At 36.9% G+C, this 19,356-nt stretch overlaps 1 protein-coding gene across 5 annotated transcripts in view; it reads left to right on the top strand.

Annotated features, from left to right (window-relative positions):
- Nucleotides 1-18,867, top strand: part of ANKRD12 (ankyrin repeat domain 12) — a 67,204-nt gene extending 48,337 nt beyond the window's left edge. For all 5 annotated transcript variants that reach the window (XM_074576642.1, XM_074576644.1, XM_074576643.1 and 2 more), the window contains 5 exons: nt 749-5,442; nt 12,472-12,570; nt 14,207-14,350; nt 17,035-17,130; nt 17,458-18,867. In XM_074576642.1, the coding sequence (XP_074432743.1) occupies nt 749-5,442; nt 12,472-12,570; nt 14,207-14,350; nt 17,035-17,130; nt 17,458-17,643 (5,219 nt within the window). In that variant the 3' untranslated portion in view covers nt 17,644-18,867. The remainder of the gene's footprint in view (nt 1-748; nt 5,443-12,471; nt 12,571-14,206; nt 14,351-17,034; nt 17,131-17,457) is intronic.
- Nucleotides 18,868-19,356: the final 489 nt, after the last annotated feature.

Raw genomic sequence — 19,356 nt, 5'->3', positions numbered from 1 at the left:
ACAGAAATACTTTTTAAAGATTTTTGAGTTCTAGATTTTCGTATGATCAGGTGGTGATAACACTTCATATTCCTAAATTTTCATTGTGGGAACAGTTGAGAGGTTTACATTTTGGACTTGCAAGTCCAAGACATCCAGTACCAACACACTTGCTCCATGCTGTGCACTCGTATAGCAGACACCAGTTGCAGTGACTTATAGCATGGTCTACTTTAGGCTGTCTGTATCAGGTACGTGAAGATTCACGAGGCAATTTTTTTACACAAGCAGCTCTTGTCTTTTATTTAAGAATAAAAGCTCATCTGCCATTGAAACATGACTAAATAGTTCATGTTGAGGAATATAGTTTAGTTGTTAGCATTAGAATTGATGAATTCCTAGAGGAATGAGTCATCATAACAAGATGTCCTTGAGAAAGAGTCAGGTTATGCAGGAATTATGCACAGTAGATGAGGTTTACAAAATTTAAAGTGCATTGCTTTTATTAGATTGGGATTTAAATGCTAATTAATATTTTTACATACCTGAGTGAAAACTGTAAAGTGTGGGGGGCACTTTGGCTTCATGACCTTTTGTTTTCTCTTAAAAAGCTTACTTCTAGTGAGAAGGCTTATTGTGTGTTTTGAGTGTTTTTTACTTTTTTCATTTTTATAGCAGTATGACTGCTGAACTGAACTGTTTTCTCCTAACTGAAGTGTGAAGAATGTTCCATCAGTATTCAACCTAATTTTTGGTTTTCTTTCTCTAGATTCTGAAGAACCTCCATCTGTAAATCCTTCCAGTGTAGAGGGGAATGTTGATTCAGAAGCAGAAAAGGACTCTGCAGCCAATGACAGCAAACAAATGGTCCCTAGTAAGGCACCACTTCCATCTGCTCTTGATGAGTATGAGTTCAAAGATGATGATGAAGATGAAATGAAAAAAATGATCGATGACAGACATATTCTTAGAAAAGACCTAAGGAAAGAGGATGAGACAGAAGTTGAAAAGAACAGCTTATTTGTGAAACAAGAAAAAGTTGTTTTTTCAAAACCATTTAAAAGCAAAAAGCAGAAATCATCTAGAGTTCTGTATTCAAGTTCTGAAAGTTCTGATGAAGAAATACTTCAGGACAAGAAGATAGTCTCTCCCTGCTCTATTTCAGAGACATCAAATTCTGATGTAAGAGTGAAGAAAGAATATATGGTCACAAACGAACACAAGCAAAAAGGCAAAGTTAAAAGGAAAGTAAAAAATCAGAGCAAAAATAAAGAGAATCAAGAACTAAAGCAAGAAAAAGAAAATGCTAGAGTAACAAATATAGCTACTTCTGGGTTAGATTCTGTAGATAAAACTAGAGAGGAGGAAACCTTTAAGAAGTCTTTCACCCCAAAAGACGACTCTTCTTTACATATATTTCATATCACTGCTGGCAAATCTCCAAAGCATCCCTGTGGATTAAGTGAAAAGCAGTCAACACCATTAAAGCAAGAAAACACCAAAACTTGCTTATCACCGGGAGGTTCTGAAATAACATTGCAATCCGAATTAGTTCGGTATGATCACAACACTGATTCTGAATGTCTAGTGGAGAGTTCTAGTGGCAAATCTTGCAAGCACAAAGAAAAAAGCAAGCATCATCAGAAAGATTTTCACTTAGAATTTGGTGAAAAATCTAGTCCTAAAATTAAAGAAGAAGATAGTAGCTCAACATTTGAGAATTCGGAGTATACTCTAAGAAAAATTGACAAGGAAGGTAAAACACTTAAAAAGCATAAATTAAGGCACAAAGAAAGAGAAAAGGACAAGCACAAAAAGGAACAGGATGGGGAAAAGGAGAAACATAAACATAAAGATAATGTCAAAGAGGTTCAAAGAAGTATTGAGTTTGACAGAGAATTTTGGAAAGAGAACTTTTTCAAAAGTGATGAAAATGAAGATATGTTGTTAAATATAGAACATGAATCTCTTTCTTCAGACAGAAAATCAAAGCTAGAAAAAGTGGTGGCAAAGGAAGATAAGTTAGTTAAGGAGAGACAGTTCCAGAAAGAGAGAAATGCTAAAGAGGAGAGAGAGAAAGAGAAGAACAAAAAGGAAAATGAGAAGTTTCTCAAGGATGAAAAAATAAAAGATACAAAAGAAGAAAAAGAAATTATGCTTGCAGATAAAGAAATGGAATTGTTCTGCTTTGGTGTTAAAGATGAGGCAGCCAGCATGCATTTAATAGAAAAGGAAACAGATAGTGAAAAGCACGAAAAGAATTTAAAGGAAAATAAAGAAAAGGCTGAAAAGCGAACCTCAGCCAAAGAAAAAGATGTTGAAAAAACAGAAAGAAAAAATGGAGAAAAAGAGAAAAAGGTAAAACATGAATACAAGACAGAGAAAGAAAAAGCAGAAGTAAATGAAAATATAGAGAAAGTAAAGGAGAAGCCCAACTTCCAGCAAGCAGAAAGATGCCATAAGGAAAATGATAAAATAAAAAGCACAAGTACTCTTAAAAAACTTGATGACAAAGAAAGAAATAAAGAAAAAACTGATAAGAAGCACGATAAAGAAAGGGCTGATAAAGACAGGCACTGGGCTGAAAGCAAAGAAAAACACTGTACTGAAAGAAAAGCCAAACAGCCTGAAAAAGAATCTGAATATACTAAATCAGAAAAAAACAGAACTAAAGACAAAGAAAAGGAACTTGAAAAAAAAGACAAATCCAAAGACAAGGAGATCTCAACAGTAGCAAACTCAAAACATGTGCAAGAGGAAAGGAGAAGCAGTACTACAGAAAGTAATAAAACAGCGCATGACAAACTGTCATCTTTGAAGGAAAAACCAAAAGATGATTTGTTGAAAACTCCAGATGGTAGAGAGAAAGATAAAAAAGATAAAGATATAGACCGGTACAAAGAGAGAGACAAGCATAAAGATAAACTGCATCAAAGTAGTTTACTTAAACTAAAACTCGAACATGAGAAACTTAAGCCTAAACCAGCTCCTGCAGCAAAGGATGCTCGACCTAAAGAAAAAAGATTAGTCAATGATGATTTAATGCAAACTAGTTTTGAAAGAATGCTTAGCCTTAAAGATCTGGAGATAGAGCAGTGGCATAGAAAGCATAAAGAAAAAATAAAACAGAAAGAGAAGGAACGCTTAAGAAACCGCACTTGTTTAGAACTTAACAAGACGAAAGAAAAACCAAAACACTCATTAGCTGAAGTAAAGAGCAAAGAACTGATTCGGTCAAAAAGCTCAGAGTTACCAGATGTTTGCATGAAGGAAAAGCAGCAGAAAGACGCTACAAGTAATAGATCGCAATCAGTAGATACAAGAAGTGTCAATGTTATAAAGCCTTCCTTGGGTTTAGATAATTTAAATAGATCCCCCAAATCAGAAAGTGAAAAGACAGGTCTAAACTCCAGATCGGTGTCCATGGTTTCAGTTGCAAGCTCTGAGGATTCTTGCCATACCACAGTAACTACTCCAAGGCCTACAATCGAATATGATTCAGACTTTATGCTAGAAGGTTCTGATTCCCAAATGTCTTTTTCACAATCACCATTTCTGGTAAGTGCCAAATCACCAGCCCTTCTTGAAAAAGAGACTGATGGTCTCGCCGAGTTGCCAGATCGTATTAAGCCACCTTTCGCAAACAGGCTTCCACCAGCATACATTAGATCAGCATCTGTTGAAGATGTTAAACTGGTTTTAAATGAGTGTAGACCTGTCGTAGAAGTTCGAAGGTGCAGCATGCCTGCTGCTGTTTCTGAACACAGCAAACAGCCTCGAATATCAGAAGAAAATAATCAGAATGCTCTGCCATCAGTTCAGACTTTTGCTAGCACTTCTCCTAAACCAGAACTACCATGTAGCATGCTTGAAAGAGATTTTCAAAGTAGTATGTCTGGTTTGCAGTCAAACTTTACACCATCTCTGACTGGAGCTGCTAGCAACAAGCAGGCAACAACAGGTACAAGTACCATTAAAAACACTGCTCAGATGAGCCCTTCGGAAGGCTATAATATGCATTTAGAGCCGTGTAGTCAAAGTGGTGTGACTCAGCAAACCAAATCGTGGGATGTGCCTTTTGACAGACTTAATTCATTAAACAGTGAGTTTAACAGCTCATGTTATGGCGTATCAGAGCAAGATACTAACAGTGTTATAGCAATGCATAATTCTGAAACCAGGACATTAAAAGAGCAACAAGTATCTGAATTTTTGCCTCAGCATGCTGAAATCAAGGGAAATTCTACTTCACAAGAATCTGCGTCAGTTTTGCCTTCACAGTCGCCTTGTTCTTTACCTGTCCAACCACTCCCGGATGTGTCTAGACACATTTCTTTACCAGGCATTAGCAGTCAAGATTCATCATTTGTACAACAACAAAATCTTGTTCCAACTACAACTTCTACTTTGGATACAGATGCTACTGGTTCCAGAGAGACGGAAAATGCTTTCTTCCCTTCAAACATTAAGAAGGCAGATGCACCCATTGCTCTGTATTCTGAGAGCTCTACGAAGGATGTTTCACAGAGTTATGAACGGGTGAATGATTTACCTATAGAACCGTTAGAAAAAGATATTCCTGAAAGTGATAGCAGTTCACAGTTAAATGTAAATTCGTACACATTCAATAAACTTGTCTGTAAGAATGCTCAGAGTGAAGTGGATAGTAACACAGCAGATGCTTCAGACATTAGAAATGAAAAAGGCCAACAAGAAAAGCTGGTTTCAGTGCATGTTGATAGTAAAGCCGATGCTGATCTCTGTGAACTAAGTTCAGGAATGTCAAAGGGAATTACGAATGAATCAGCTAATAAAAAACTCTGTGCTGCAGACAGTGTGTTGACAGATGATCCCCCACAGTACTCCTCTTTATCTAATTTGGAAAATAGTTCACAACAGATTACGCAGGAAGAGGTGAATAAATACAGCCAAGTAGTTAAACTAGAAGAAGAAATTGCTGAGGATCAGAAGCTGGAACAGCAAGAAGTACCTCAAAGAATCACGAGGAACAGAGCAAATGTACTTGCCAACCAGGGTAAGCAGAATCCTGTTGGCTGCACACAGACGTCAGAAAAAGAGTCTGAATCGCCAGCATCTATGAAAGCAAGGATTAGATTAACTGAAGAGGATGATGCTCAGGTACATCATCCACGTAAAAGAAAGGTGTCACGTGTGCCTCAGCCTGTGCAAGTGAGCCCTTCTTTACTGCAAGCGAAGGAGAAAACCCAGCAGTCACTCGCAGCTATTGTTGATTCTTTGAAACTTGAAGAGATTCAGCCATACAGTTCTGAGAGAGCAAACCCGTATTTTGAATACTTGCACATAAGAAAAAAAATAGAAGAGAAGCGTAAATTATTGTGTAGCGTTATTCCTCAGGCACCTCAATATTACGATGAATATGTGACGTTCAATGGCTCCTACCTACTGGATGGCAATCCCTTGAGCAAGATATGCATCCCAACTGTAAGTAACGTGGTCTTTAAATATACAGTATAATGAAAGGCATGTTTTGGTTTTATTATTGTAATTTTCATTTTCTTCCTAACTTGCTTCTGAATACTTGTGCTGAAAATAGTAAGTTGACATGTATCAAATCAATATTGACCAGTAATGTCATATTTAAAAGCCCCATTCAGTGGAAATATAAACAGTGGTTTCACAGTCATTACAAAGCAAACCATCATGTATGACACCTGTTCAAGGCACGCAGACAAATACTATATTTCAAAGTATTTACTACTGTAAAGGCTATCCTTTCAAATGTGAAGTCAATTGTTAAGAGCTTCTCTAAATTTCTGCTGGCAATAGTTTGGTTAAAACTAATTATTCAAAGCTGTTTCATTTGGAGGGGGGTGGATGTGCAGTGCGTCAAAGTATTAAGGCCATCACCAAAACTTCTAAGTATGAGAGTGCCTGCTAGCTATCTCCAGTTTCTCCTTAATACTCTCCAGAGCAGCAGATATAATCTGCTGTGTCCCGGCATTTGTAATCCATCAATTTTAAATGTTCTGGGTTTTATTTAATAATGTGACGCTCGTTTCCTTTTCCCTGAAGAACATCCATAGTTCAGGAATGCTTGTTTAGTTCGAAGCTCTCCATAGCTCTGACGCGGGCATATTCCTGCTGACAGCTGTGAAGGAGCTCAGTGCAGCGCAGCACATCATCAGCTCAAGTGCAGTTGTTACTGTTTGCTGTGGAGGTGCCCCTCCTGTCTCACAATAACATGGTCACTGCTGGTCTCTGTTTTGATGTCAGCCTAATCACAGCACCGGAATCATAATTCTTTTCTTTGCCCCTCAGCACACCTGATTTTGTTCTTACTGTGTTCTGTGTGGGCAGAGAAGGGAGACCCAAAACATTTTGCATTGAGGGCTTTCTGCTAGCCACTTTGAAGTATTGTTCCTCCTGGGAATAGACAGTGGTTCTTGCATCTTTTCAGTTATTATGTGATCCACTTAAATTGCTCTAGTTCTGAGGTAAAACATATTATAACTTGTTGGATGGTTTACGTTAACATACGTAATAGCTGGAATAGGCCGAGACCACGAATTTGATTTCCTAAAGCAGTTGTTTGGCTGACATATGGTAGCTTGCTAATTTCAGAATTAGTAGTATTTGATTGTATGGCCATTACTTAAAATGTGTCAAGTTAAGGAAGAATCTGAGTTTAGGAGGAATGGGGACAGTATCTTAATCCTTGAATGGCAAAAATGCTACTAAACTGAACTCTTTGTGTGTATGAAGTCTCACATGCGACAAGCCAAGCACCCGGTTTTCAGCCTCCTTATTTCTGAACAGACTAGTTATATGTTGACTCATTTAAGATAACTTGCCCTTACTTGAGATGCTGCCTTAACTCTTTCCAATAGAGTTTAAAGATTCTTTTGATTAAGAAATGAACACAAATTTAATATATAAAAGTAAATTTAAAAATTGTTTACTTCGTAATCCCTGTATAAGGTGTTTCCTCTTACTTTTCCACTATGCCCCCCTGTGTCATTTGAAGGGAATTAATACATGTATTCTCTAATGTTAAGTGAGTTCTCTCTTGTTTGATGGTGACCACAGCTCTTTGAAATTAGTTAATCAATTATAGTCTTAGGATCTTATTTGGCTTGTAAGTGAACTAGGATGTATAGGAGGCTATGCTACAATGTACCAGGCTGTCAGCCTTCCCCAGTCTAGGAATCTTTCTCGGTTGCAGCTTCTATTATATATTTATCACCAGAAGCAGAGATTTTTATTTTTTATAGCAGCTGCTAGTCAAGTACATACTGTTTCTAAGCTACAACTTACTGATTTGGCATCACACTTCAGTGCTTAATTTGGGATAAGCGGAAAGTGGAGAAGCACAGCATGTATTTTTCCCTAGCCCATCTTCTACCTGGGCAGTAGAATTCATTTCCCTGTCATAAATGGCAATGTGTGTAGGCACTGTAAGAAAGGGAGGGTTATTAACTTGGTATTAAAGCATTGCCTCATACTTCATTTTGCTGTGTATAATAGGGACTCTGCAGTTCATGAGAATAAATACAGGTAGTTGGGTAGTGCAAATTCTTGGGTAACTTACCTTTGGTAAATATCAGAGATGAATGTGTACTCCCTGTTCTCACAGCTTTTAATTACTTGTTGGGAAAAAAAACAACAACCCAACCATCAATAAACTCTCTGAAAACATGCCTGAAGGATTACAGTTATTGATTTTTTTACCTCATTTGGATTTCTGAGTCGCTTCTGCGCACATGCATGTTCTGGTGATAATGATGTTTTAAACTGTTACTTGTTTTGTATATGCTTTCACGGTACTGTTAATCTTCTACAGTTGTAGAAAGAACAGATGAAGCTGTTTATTCCACGCTAGGAGCAAAAGGGAAGGAGAAAAAATGCTGAGAAGCTGAAATAAATTATTAGGAAATTGGTGTTTATTTCCATTAGGAGTAAAAGTGTAAGAAAGCAGCATGAGTTGTAATCTAGAGAGGGAGATATTTTAGGCATCTTAGTTTTGTTTGTCTGAAAACAATCATCTACAGGGTAACTGAATGCTTTGTTTAATTACCGTCATTTGTGTAAATACAAATTTTGATAAAATTTCTCATGTTTCTTTCCAGAAAAAAAAGATAGTATTTAAAAAATGATTAGTAGTTCAGATTTAAATTCTTTGCGGAGCTTGCTTGTGTATACAATTTAGTTTGTCACCAGTGAAAGTCACATTCGTAAGAGTTGCCATTACAAATACCATCAAAAGGAGCATTGCTAAACCAGAGATCATTTCATGCTCGGAAATGAATGTTTGTTTATACGTTGCACACATTGTCCAACAATGTGAAAATAAGGCCCATGCCTAGTCTCTCTACAGTTGTGGAATATTAACAACACATACATGTTGTTATGCATATAATGTGTAAGTTAATATGCAACTGTAAAATGACCTCTCTGTTGGGATAGTATTGTTAAAATTTTTTCTTAGGTGGTTCTTCAGTGATTCTCTGTTAACCTGATTATGTCCTCATTAATTTACATAGGCTACTTGAAAGTAGATGCTCTTTCTTAAGTTATTCCTGTATTTTAGGTATCACTGTGTGAAGGGCTACGTGAAGACAATATATTTAGCTCTGACACTCTGGGACTCGGAATAGTTTGTGTAACACACTGTTCTCTGCATTGGAATTTTAATGATGCACTATAGTTTATCTGATAAACTTCAGACATCCTGTAGGTGGGAACCAGGAGATGGTGTGCTTAAGTTTGATTTCCACAGCCTTATTTATATACTGTAATTTATGACCCGTATCACCTAAGGCTGTAAGGATAGTCACGTATGAGTTGTGGCTTCCCTCTCACCAATGCAAATACAAAATATAAGATAGGAGACATCAGGTCAGTTCAAAACAGAAGGAAACAAATCTGAATCTTCTAATAGAGCAAATTTAAATTGTACTTAGCTATGTTGCCTTTCAGATCGCTACAGCAGTATGTTATGCAGGGTTCAGTCATCTTTATCTGTACTGCCTCCTTAGAAGAGATAGGAAAATGATTCATTTCCAGCTTGTGATGGCTATCTAGCAGACATGTTTCTAATAAAAAGGATTTTGTCCAGTCTCTCTGGCATTGCCGTAGAAACTTAAGTGGCAAAAGCTTATGTTAGTGGTGCTACCAGAAACTGGCTTCCTACATACATGAAATATTATAACAATAGAGCTGGCCAGTCAATTTGGGTGGCACAGGCAAGGGGAGATAGGGATGTGCTAAAATAATTGCAGAAATTTTGTGTATGTGTGAATCTGAGTTAGTTTAAGCGTTCTCTTTCTTGTAGTGGGCACAAATGAGGATTGATGAGCTGGTGTTCTTGTAGTTATTATGAAGGATGCAAAGCATGGAAGAAACTTTCTTAATTGATTTTGATGTGTTGGAGATGGTATGTCTGTTCAGATGGCTGCCTTCTAGTGACGCAGAGCAGAGGCGAAAGGCTGAGTTCCGTCTAGGTTTTCTGGGTAGTTTTTCAGACGGGAATTAGAGAATGCTTGAGAAGGCAGGGCTCCGTAGTTTCCCTCTTTTCAGTATGCAGTCTGGGGCCCTTAAGAAACTAGCTTGCTAACTTATTTTAGTTACACAAGAAACTGAGGTCAACTTGTCCCTGTAGCATTTGGTTTCATGTTCTGTCCTTGGAAGTCCAACATATATGTTCATATCTTCCCTGCACACGTTTTGTGGTCTCTTTACTAACTGTCTCTTTGGCTAGAAGATCCGAGAGGCTCCTCTGGCTGTTCCTGCCTTGAAACCTTTAACTTCGGTTTCCTTTGAGACCAGAAAGTTTATTTCCGTCGTCCCAATCCAGAGCTGGTTCACAAACTGGGATTTCCAGCATGTGCCGAGACAACTTTCTGCAGACTCCAAAGGATCCGAGGCGCTTTCCTCCCCTGTTTCTAACAAGAAAGGAAATAATTCATAATTTTATCAATTAATGTAAACAAATTCAGTTCTGTATTTAGCTTTATGTTTCGGAAGACAGTATAGGGCTGACGGGAGTGAAGCGTTTATAAATTTACGCAGAGGCAGTGGTGATCTCCGGGCTCGCAAAAGCCTGCAGCCGCCGCGCAGGCGGCCCTCCGTCCTGCTGGCGCTCGGGGCTGGCGCAGAACGGCTCCGGGGGCAGCCGGGGGTCCCGCCGTATCCGGCAGGCCGCCGCTACCGCCGCGGGGAGCTCCTCGTCCCGGCGAACCGGGGCGGATTTTCGCCCGGCCCTGCCCCGCACCTCCCTCTGCCTCCTCCCGCCGGCGGGGGGCGCGCCCGCCCGCCCTCCCCTGCGCAGCGCTGGGGCGCCGCCTGCTGGCCGGGAGGCGCCCGCCCGCCGCTCTCAGGTGGAAAAGCAGCCACCCGGTAAAGCCGTTCCGGGATCTGAAAAAGAGTTTTAATGAAAGCTGCGGTGTAATAGCAGCTGCACAGAGACAGAGTTCTCTTATACCTTCAATAAAAGCCCACCAAGTTCGCTGTCGAGGTAATTAGGTCCTTTCCAGTTGTTTCCTATGGTGTTGATTCCTATTTCTGTTGCAAAATTAAATGGTCTGTAAATTTAAAGGAATTACATTTTATAAGAACATTTGAAATTGTTCAGGTGATATGGATGCTCGCCAGCTCTGACATTTTTATTTCCAGATGACCTAGCTGCATAAACTGAAAGAGTATTTATAGTCAGATTGTTTATCTATCTTCTTATGATGTATGCTTCTCTATTAACAGAATCACTGAGATTTTTGAGAGATCTTTTTAGGGCTTAGTAAAATGAATTAAATAAAAGCTTGGTGTTACTACAAGCATCTTGTCTTTTTTTTTTTTTGTTATTGAAAGACTATGACAGCACTGTTGTATTGTGTCCTGAATGCAAAGTTTCCAGGCAAAACTAGACTGCTGTATATCTCAGCCTGAATTTAAACATGCTGAAATCTATTATGATTGAGACAGATTATGCCAGTAGGTGTTTGTGGTTTGGGGTGTTGTTTTTTTTGTTTTGTTTGTTTGTTTTTAATACTGGTGACTTACACAAAATGGCATATGCCATAAACATTACTCCCCGGTTTGGGAGCTGAACCATTTTCACTGAGAGAAGGAAAGTGTATCTTGTTTAGTAGTTTGAAATGTGACGGAGTTGAATGTCATTTTATACCAAATAGTAACTTAAGGAATGCACTGCAACTAGTTATTCCATAGGTTCTTTAATTCCAAAGACGTTGGCCACCTTCCAGTTTGGGAAAAATTGTCCTGAAATAATTTTCCAAGAAAACAATAATTGAATAACTTTTGGTAGATAAATCGCTTTGTTACTGGAGTGTATAGGTGCACAGTTGATACTAGTAATGCAGTGTGTCCATATTTTCGTAATGAATTTATTATTTTCTTGACAGTTGCAGGATCTATATTACTGAATAGAATTATTTATGTCTATGTATTTATGTTAGGTACAAGGTAGAGTATAATACCTGTAGGCATGTATTTCAGCCGTGCTTTCTGAGGATCAGTGGTAGGAAGCAATATTTCATTTAGTTTTGATGAGTCCTTCCAAAGCAACATCAATGCTCTTACATCTAGCAGTTGTTAAAAAAACATGCTGAACTGTCAGCCAGAACTTGCATAGAGAAAAGTAAACTCTGGGTGGAGCCTTAAGACTCCCAAGTTGTATATTAGCTACTTCTCAAGAAACATCTGATTTCTGCAGTTGCCACGAGGGCTCCAGGTACCTTTTCAGTGTTTGTCATACAGCTCAGTCAGGATAGTTATACCAGTTGTCTACTATAATTGACTAAAAATGCAAAATGTTCAGAGTATAGTCAATCAAGAACAGTGTTGATAGCTCATTCCAGTGTATTTGATTTTTTTAAATTTTTTTAGGCATAAGCTCTTAAAAAAACTTATTTGAATAACTGACAGGAGGAAACACTTTTCCAAGCTACTGCCTGGGGCTCTAGTGCACTTGCCTGTGTTCTCCATGATTGTAACCATGATATGGTTGGTTATCTTTTGTGCCATATAAAATGCCAGTGACACTGTATAGATATATTGAGTGACTTATTTTTTCAACAATATTTTTCTTACCTTGCTTTTGTGTTTGGCTGGGCAGTTTTTAACTTCTCAGAATGAACAGTTGTGCTTTAAAGAGTCTTTGAAATTGAAACCAAATTGTATTTTTACTATTTTCTAATGTATAGCCCTTCTATAAAGAACAGCTATGGCATGCTGACAATGACTGTTTAAAAGCACTAAACAGTTTGAAGTGCCATTTCCGTCGGGTTTATTAACTGTATGGTAAAGAATCCTTTAAACCTTTTATTGCAAATGGATTGAAGTCACATAATTAATGCAATGTACAGAACTGTAGTATTTTCCCTAAAAAAATACCTTGATTATGTTTTTTTAAAATAAATGCTCAAATCATACAGGCCATGTTAAACGTATGTTAAATGCATATTCACTGTACTATTTATAAAACTTTTTCCACAGATTACGCCACCTCCCTCACTGTCGGACCCACTTAAGGAGCTATTTAAACAACAGGAGGTTGTAAGGATGAAACTACGTTTGCAGCACAGTATTGAAAGGGTGAGACTAAAATAATTTATTTTTTTATTTACCAACTTTAAGCTTTAGAGGTTTTTCTATTTCAATGGATAGACTATATTTTGCTCAATTTAACAATGCTTTATAAGTAATCAGCCGTCTATCCAAATTTTATGAATTGGAGAAACTTGTAAATACAAAAAAATGGTTTTGGACAACTGTTAGCAGAATACTTAAGTCAGTAAGATAGCAGCTTTTTCCTGTTAATTGCTCTAAGATGTGGCCCGCATTTTTCCCAGGGGCAGTAGGGAGTAGGAAGAAAGCTGCAGACTAATTTTGAAAGCTAATAGTGGTTGTAGACTTCAGAACCAAATTGACTGAGTTAAAAGAACTGAAGGAAGAGGTAGATTCTGTATTGGTAGAAGACATATGTGGCTCTAAGATGAAAACATTATTTGCAATATTCTGCTTGTAAAAACTGCCCAAAAAACCTGCCTAACCGTAGTTACAACTACATCTATAGGCTTCACTGAATTTGAACACAGAAATGGAGAAAATATTCCTGGTTTAAGAGTATTCTTTATTTCAACGTTGCCCCAACCTTTTTCCTTGGCAGCCTAAATTTAGGTGCCTTGTCAGTATTGTGAGCCAGATTGCTTGTAGATGCAGGCAGGGCCCTTTTCTCATGTAGAATGTATCTCAAGGGTTTCCACGCCGTTGTACAAGCAACTGGATCATTAAAACCCAATGTGGTAGTTTTTTGATTAAGTTCATTTCACTGTGACTTAACAAACCAGTTGAGGGAGGGGTTTCACTTGAATTCAGTATTTCAATGTAAAACTAGGTATAAAATAACAAGCATATGGAATGTAAACATGGTTTAGGTTCTGACTGAAAATAAATCAGTTGTAACCAAAGAAAAGATGCTCCTTTTCCTGTTTTCCAAGCTTTTTATAATCCACCTTCTTTTCTTTTGATAAAACTTGGAGCCATTATGTTCCAGAGCAGTAAACACACAAATACATTCTTTTAGGTCTTATAAAAATATGCATATTTTCAGGTTTTTTGTTCAAACAGACTGTTCTTCAAATCAAACCCACTTTATGCAACTGTAAGTCAAGTTTGGCCAAGTGAGCTATTTTTCTTGTCTCAGTTCCCGAAGGAGTCTTTGTCCAGCTATGGATTTATGGAGTATCTGTATGTTGTTTAAAGAAAAAAAAATAAATATTTAAATTATCCTGCAAATTATATTTCTGATTCAGTTTGCTTGGCCACTGTGCCTGGCATGACAAGCAGGTGACAAAAATCTTAATATAGTTGAGACTCACAAATCTATATCCCAACCCTATGCTCCTCATACCTTTCACCTTCATTAACTAGAACTTTCCTTACTACCACTAAGTGGAAAATCTGGGCGTGACATTCAGCCAACCGTGGTGGTAGGGAAGATGATGTTCTCAGTTCTGACATTCAGGGAACACTCTTTGCATCATTAAATTGAAATTTTGGATTTGATTAGATGAACAACCGCTCCTCCCTCCTCCAGCCCATTTCTCACACTCTTCAAAAGTGTAAGCCCTAAAAAAAAATGTTTAAATGAATAGACATTTTTATGAATCAAACTGAAATGCTTAATTTACCAAATGTGTATTTATATGTTGATATCTTATTCAATTAGGAAAAGCTTATTGTTTCTAATGAACAAGAAGTTCTACGTGTTCATTATCGAGCAGCAAGAACGCTAGCTAATCAAACACTACCATTCAGTGCCTGCACTGTTCTGCTGGATGCTGAGGTTTATAATGTGCCTCTGGATGCTCAGGTAAAGAGATGTATTTCAGTATTTTTATTAAAACAAATTTCAGTCAGAACGTATTTTGGAAGCTTACAAATGCAGCTTAAACAACAAAAAAAATTATCAGACTATAAGATCATTTTTGTCACTAGTCCAGAGAATCAGAGTGCAGTAGCATGTGAAGTGGTGAGACTGGTTTGTGAAATTTGGAAATGTTTTGTGGAGACATTCACATAGTACTTCTTCCTCTCTATAAGGCAGTCATTAGAACAGTTACATGAAAAACAGATGACTAACAGTGAAATGTTGAACACTACCAGATGAAATTTCTTTTTTTTTTTTTTCAAGATCACCTCAAACTCCATATTATTGACACGTGCCATTTTATTTCCATGTTCAATGTTGGGTTTTAGTTCCTGATTAAAACCTAAAATGAACGGTACGCTTTATAATTGGCATACCTTTTATGGACTACCACTTAGAGGTTTGCTGCAGCTGTATCTCTAAGAGAATATAATTTCCTGGTGTCGGTATTTTGTGAACAGGTCTGCTAACTAACAAAAATGGAAACAGCATTCAGAACCCATTTCAGTGACTGTGAGGGGCACATAATGCAAGAAAGAAATTTGATGTTACGGATGTAATAAAAGTGTGGATGCATTGGATGTTGGGCATTTTAAAATGAAACACCTACATTACCAACATATGTGGAATTCTACTTTAGTCCTGGAGCCCCTTATAGAATTATTATAGCTTCCAGTGTTTCCTCAGTCTGTAACTACATTATTTTTTTTTCCCCACCTTTCAAGAAATGAGAACTACGCACAATGAGGTGATTCAGCAGGAGATAGTAGTTTTATGGAGACTGTATTGTTCTCCCATTTTAAGCTTTGTACTGACAAATTTTTAAATCATCATTTCCTTAGTAAATCTAATTGATAAGGCAAAAATGAGATTTATTTTTTTCTCTTTTGTTAACAGTCCAGATATCATCATTGCTAGTTCTGAAGTTCAGAATGTCCGTTGCTTTTTTTCTGCCCCAATTAAGAGGCCCTGAGCTTTTTAGAAATGAGATACATCTGAGTTACATGCATATAACTGCATTTTTATAGTTTACATTTTACCATTAATTTAAAATAAGTTGATTCTATATTTGAATTGTTTGAAACAAGAGGAGTCTTTATTGGGGGAGAAGTTGGTTTTGTCTGTTCTGTCCCCCCCCGCCAAGTACTGCAGCTTTTTTGACCATCTATATAATAACAACAGTAGTAGTAAAATGCCTCTCCTTCCCCCTCACTACCTCAACAGCTTTGTGTTTCAGTCTACGGTAATTTTACTTAGAAAATTATAACACTGCACATAATGTTCAGCAAATTATTAAATATATTTTTTATTATAATGGAAAACAATGTTTTAAACTACCAACTTGATGCTTTCATTTAAATTTGCTTCATGGGAAGAATGTAGATGCACAAGAAAGCATTCTCCAGTAATGCATTCTGCCACTTCCCTGTTACCCCACTAGTAACTCTTAATTTTGTTCTACAATGAAGAAACATTTCTGATTAATTTCTTTTGCATTTGAACAAATAGCTGGGAAAGATTAGTAAGCAAAGATCTGGTTTATTTTGCAGGAAAATGACCACCTCAGAACTGCTTTTATGGGATTTCTGAGTCTTTGGAGGCTTGCCTTTACAGCTGCACATGTTGGGCAGACCTTGAGAACTGTACTTTGCCGTCATATGGGCCAAAACAAAGATGGGAGAGGAAAAGGGCTCAGTTTCTGGTGAACAGGCTGTTAGCTGGTCACAGCTCGCCTAAATGCCTACAGTTCAGGGTTACAAGATCAGTGTTGTCGAGGGCTCTTTCTAGAACCAACCTGTTCAGCTGTCCTTGATATCTGAAATCTCAGCTGTTTTCTAGAGATTACAGCCTTTGCAAGTTTTATTCCTGGTCTTGCCCATTGCTACAGTGTACAAATTCCTACAATGTCTTGTCTATTTTTTTTTCTAATGTAACAGCATTTTGTTCTATTTGATTATTATCTAAATGTTAAATTGGCATCATTTAGGACTACTCGTAGAGTATCTAGTTTCTCATGATGGGCAGATGTGGCATTCCAGATTCTTAGTAAATAGCGTTTTTAAAAAAAATAATTATTTCATCGAGCAGGACGTTAAGACATGTCTGCACGCTTTTTTTTTTAATCTCCTTTTGAGGATTTTGATGGTAAAAATATTTTTTTTGTTATTGCTTTTGAATACTTGTGTAGCTGGTTAAGTCAGGCTGCTTAAGTTTTCCTTTATTAATGTTTTTGCTTTTCCCGAGGGGATGATAATTTAATTTGTTACTGAATTTTAAAGACAACAAAGAGATAGCAATTTTGTGGAAGGATCTGCCTTGTAGTGATTAAGACTTTAAGGCATAAATCTTTAAGCCTCCTACTCTAATTTCAAAAATAGAGTATGGTAAATAGCTTGAGGGAATCTGAAAAAATACCCATTTTTAGCAAGCACCTGGCTCACAGTGAAAAGTGGCGGTCAACATATATGCTCATATATACCTTGATACTTTGATTCAGAGTTTAATTTTCCATCTAAAGCATTGTTTATGAAGGTCCCACAAAGTAGGTTTTATGTTTTCAAGTATGTTTAAGACTGAATCAAATAACTTACAGTTTGAATACTCTTTTTTTTTTTTTTTTTCTTCAGACTGATGACAGCAAAACATCAGTGAGGGATCGATTTAATGCAAGACAGTTTATGTCATGGTTGCAGGACGTTGATGATAAGTTTGACAAATTAAAGGTACGCTTCTTTGTCTTTCCACTTTAAATAAAAACCCAAAACTCTAATGTCACTACGAAGATGAGATGAATGAATAGTGGATTTGTATGCAATATTATAGGCTATTGTAGAGGTTCTAAGGGCAACATAAAGGAGGATCTAGCAGTATAAAAACTAACCATTGCTGCTATATAGCTTAATGGAATAATCTGCAAATTCCAAATATGTAGTGGGGAAAGCACTTACTACCACCAGAGAGGCTCCTAGATAATTTTTCTATTTTCAAACTAGTTGCAATATTTTTTCTTTTCAAATATTGAAATAACTTCTTTCTCAATTTTAAAATAGACGTGCCTTTTGATGAGGCAGCAGCACGAAGCAGCGGCTTTAAATGCGGTACAGAGACTGGAGTGGCAGCTTAAACTACAGGAACTTGATCCTGCTACATACAAGTCTATCAGCATTTATGAAATTCAGGAGTTTTATGTTCCTCTTGTTGATGTTAATGATGACTTTGAATTGACACCGATATGACAACTAGCATCTTCTGGCTCACCCTTTCCCTTGGACAACTAGCAACTGAAGTGCAGTGATACACAAAGGTATTTTTCTTTTAAGAAAGAGCACTTAATTCTGTGGAATACTACCTTTCTCAATAATTCAGGTGTTCCTTCAGAGAAGTGTGGCACAGGCTCTCGTTCAAACACAGAAGATGGATGCTAATTTTAAAGTCGGTTTCCCAGTAAATGCCATTATCCGTATTTTAAAATTGCCTATAGCTTTAGAGCTTATTGCTGAAAAAGATGACGAAACACGGTGAGTTGACAGCGCTGGAAGCTGTTAATAACTGAAACAGCCACCAAAACACAAATGATACTTAAAATCTGCTATAGAGCTTTGTATTATGAAACTTCAGTAACAGTTGAACTCCCACAGAAAAATGATGAAAATGCCTGTGGAAGAAAATGTAAGACTTGGAGGAAAATAGTCTATTAATCTTATTATATTTTGTAAATTACTGTACAGTTTTCTTTTTGGAAAAAAAGATGTAATATTGTCTTCATTTTTAAATAATTTATTTTATACATATTGTGCAAATGTAAATAGTCTTGTAATTAATCTTCAAACCTGTATAAAATAGATATTTTAACTGTAAAACTGTTTTTGTCTAATGTTTTATTGGACCAAAGTTGTAGTTTTTATTAAGTGTAGTGTGTTCCTGGTTGGCAGGTCTTTTTTCTATGGCATGTGTTTGATTTAGCTGCTTGTTTCATCACCATAACTGTAGAAGAATTGAAACTGAACTGTATTGCATGCTTCACAGAACTCTGAACTCCTTTACTTCAATAGCTGATACCTAAACAATTGTAATATTTACAAAATCATATTTCATATTAGTCTGCTGTTGTAACGCCATACCTATGACTTACTATACTGAAAATATTTTTGTGTAAAACAAAAAAAAAAACCCTTTTGCTCTTATATGGTGGTCTCGTAATAGAGCCTATTTTTTCCAACAAAATGCCTTTGAATGAAAATTCTCAAATTGTATATTGTCTATTTTAATATTAATCTATGGAAGGATATGTAAATAGTTGTAAATATAATGTTTAATAAATTTTATTGGTCGTGTTATTAATTGGATTTCTTAATATTGTAACACTTGCTGTATCAAATCTTAGCATTCCTGAAATATGTAAGGAGGCTCAGTGAAACTAAAAAAAAAAAAAAAAATAATTCCCGTGTTGCGAAATTTAACACTTTTTTTTATTCTTGGTACTGTTAATGAGAAGATAGTTAATCATTTATTAGTAGGAGGTTACAGATATTCATGAAAAAGATTTGTTACCCTCTAGTCCCTAAATTATTCAAGAATGCTTGGGATCTGATGTCTGTGAAATTACTTCTGAAAGCAATGGGGCTTAGGCAAGAGTCCCGGTTACCTGGGAAAGAGCTTTTAAGGTACTTAATTTGAACTGATTTTTTGATTACTAGGTGAACTTCTACAGAATACTTAACTCCTGCTTGTATCGATGCCCAGGGTACCTTGTGATGGAGAGCAAAAGGGCACTGAACAAGGGGCTGTATGGACAGCAGGTTCCTTCCCATCTGCACATCATTGCTAGTTCCACTCAAGAATAAATTAATAGTAACTCAAGCATAGTAAAACCAATTAATATGTAGTTCCTGCCCTGTAACTTTTTTTTCCACTTTCAATTTGTTAGGTACCTGTGGAAGGAGAAGTTG

The sequence above is a fragment of the Larus michahellis genome, chromosome 2 (genome assembly GCF_964199755.1).
Source record: "Larus michahellis chromosome 2, bLarMic1.1, whole genome shotgun sequence".
Lineage (NCBI taxonomy): Eukaryota > Metazoa > Chordata > Aves > Charadriiformes > Laridae > Larus > Larus michahellis.
The sequence above is the reverse complement of the archived record's forward strand: the minus strand, read 5'-3'. Positions and strand labels throughout refer to the sequence as shown.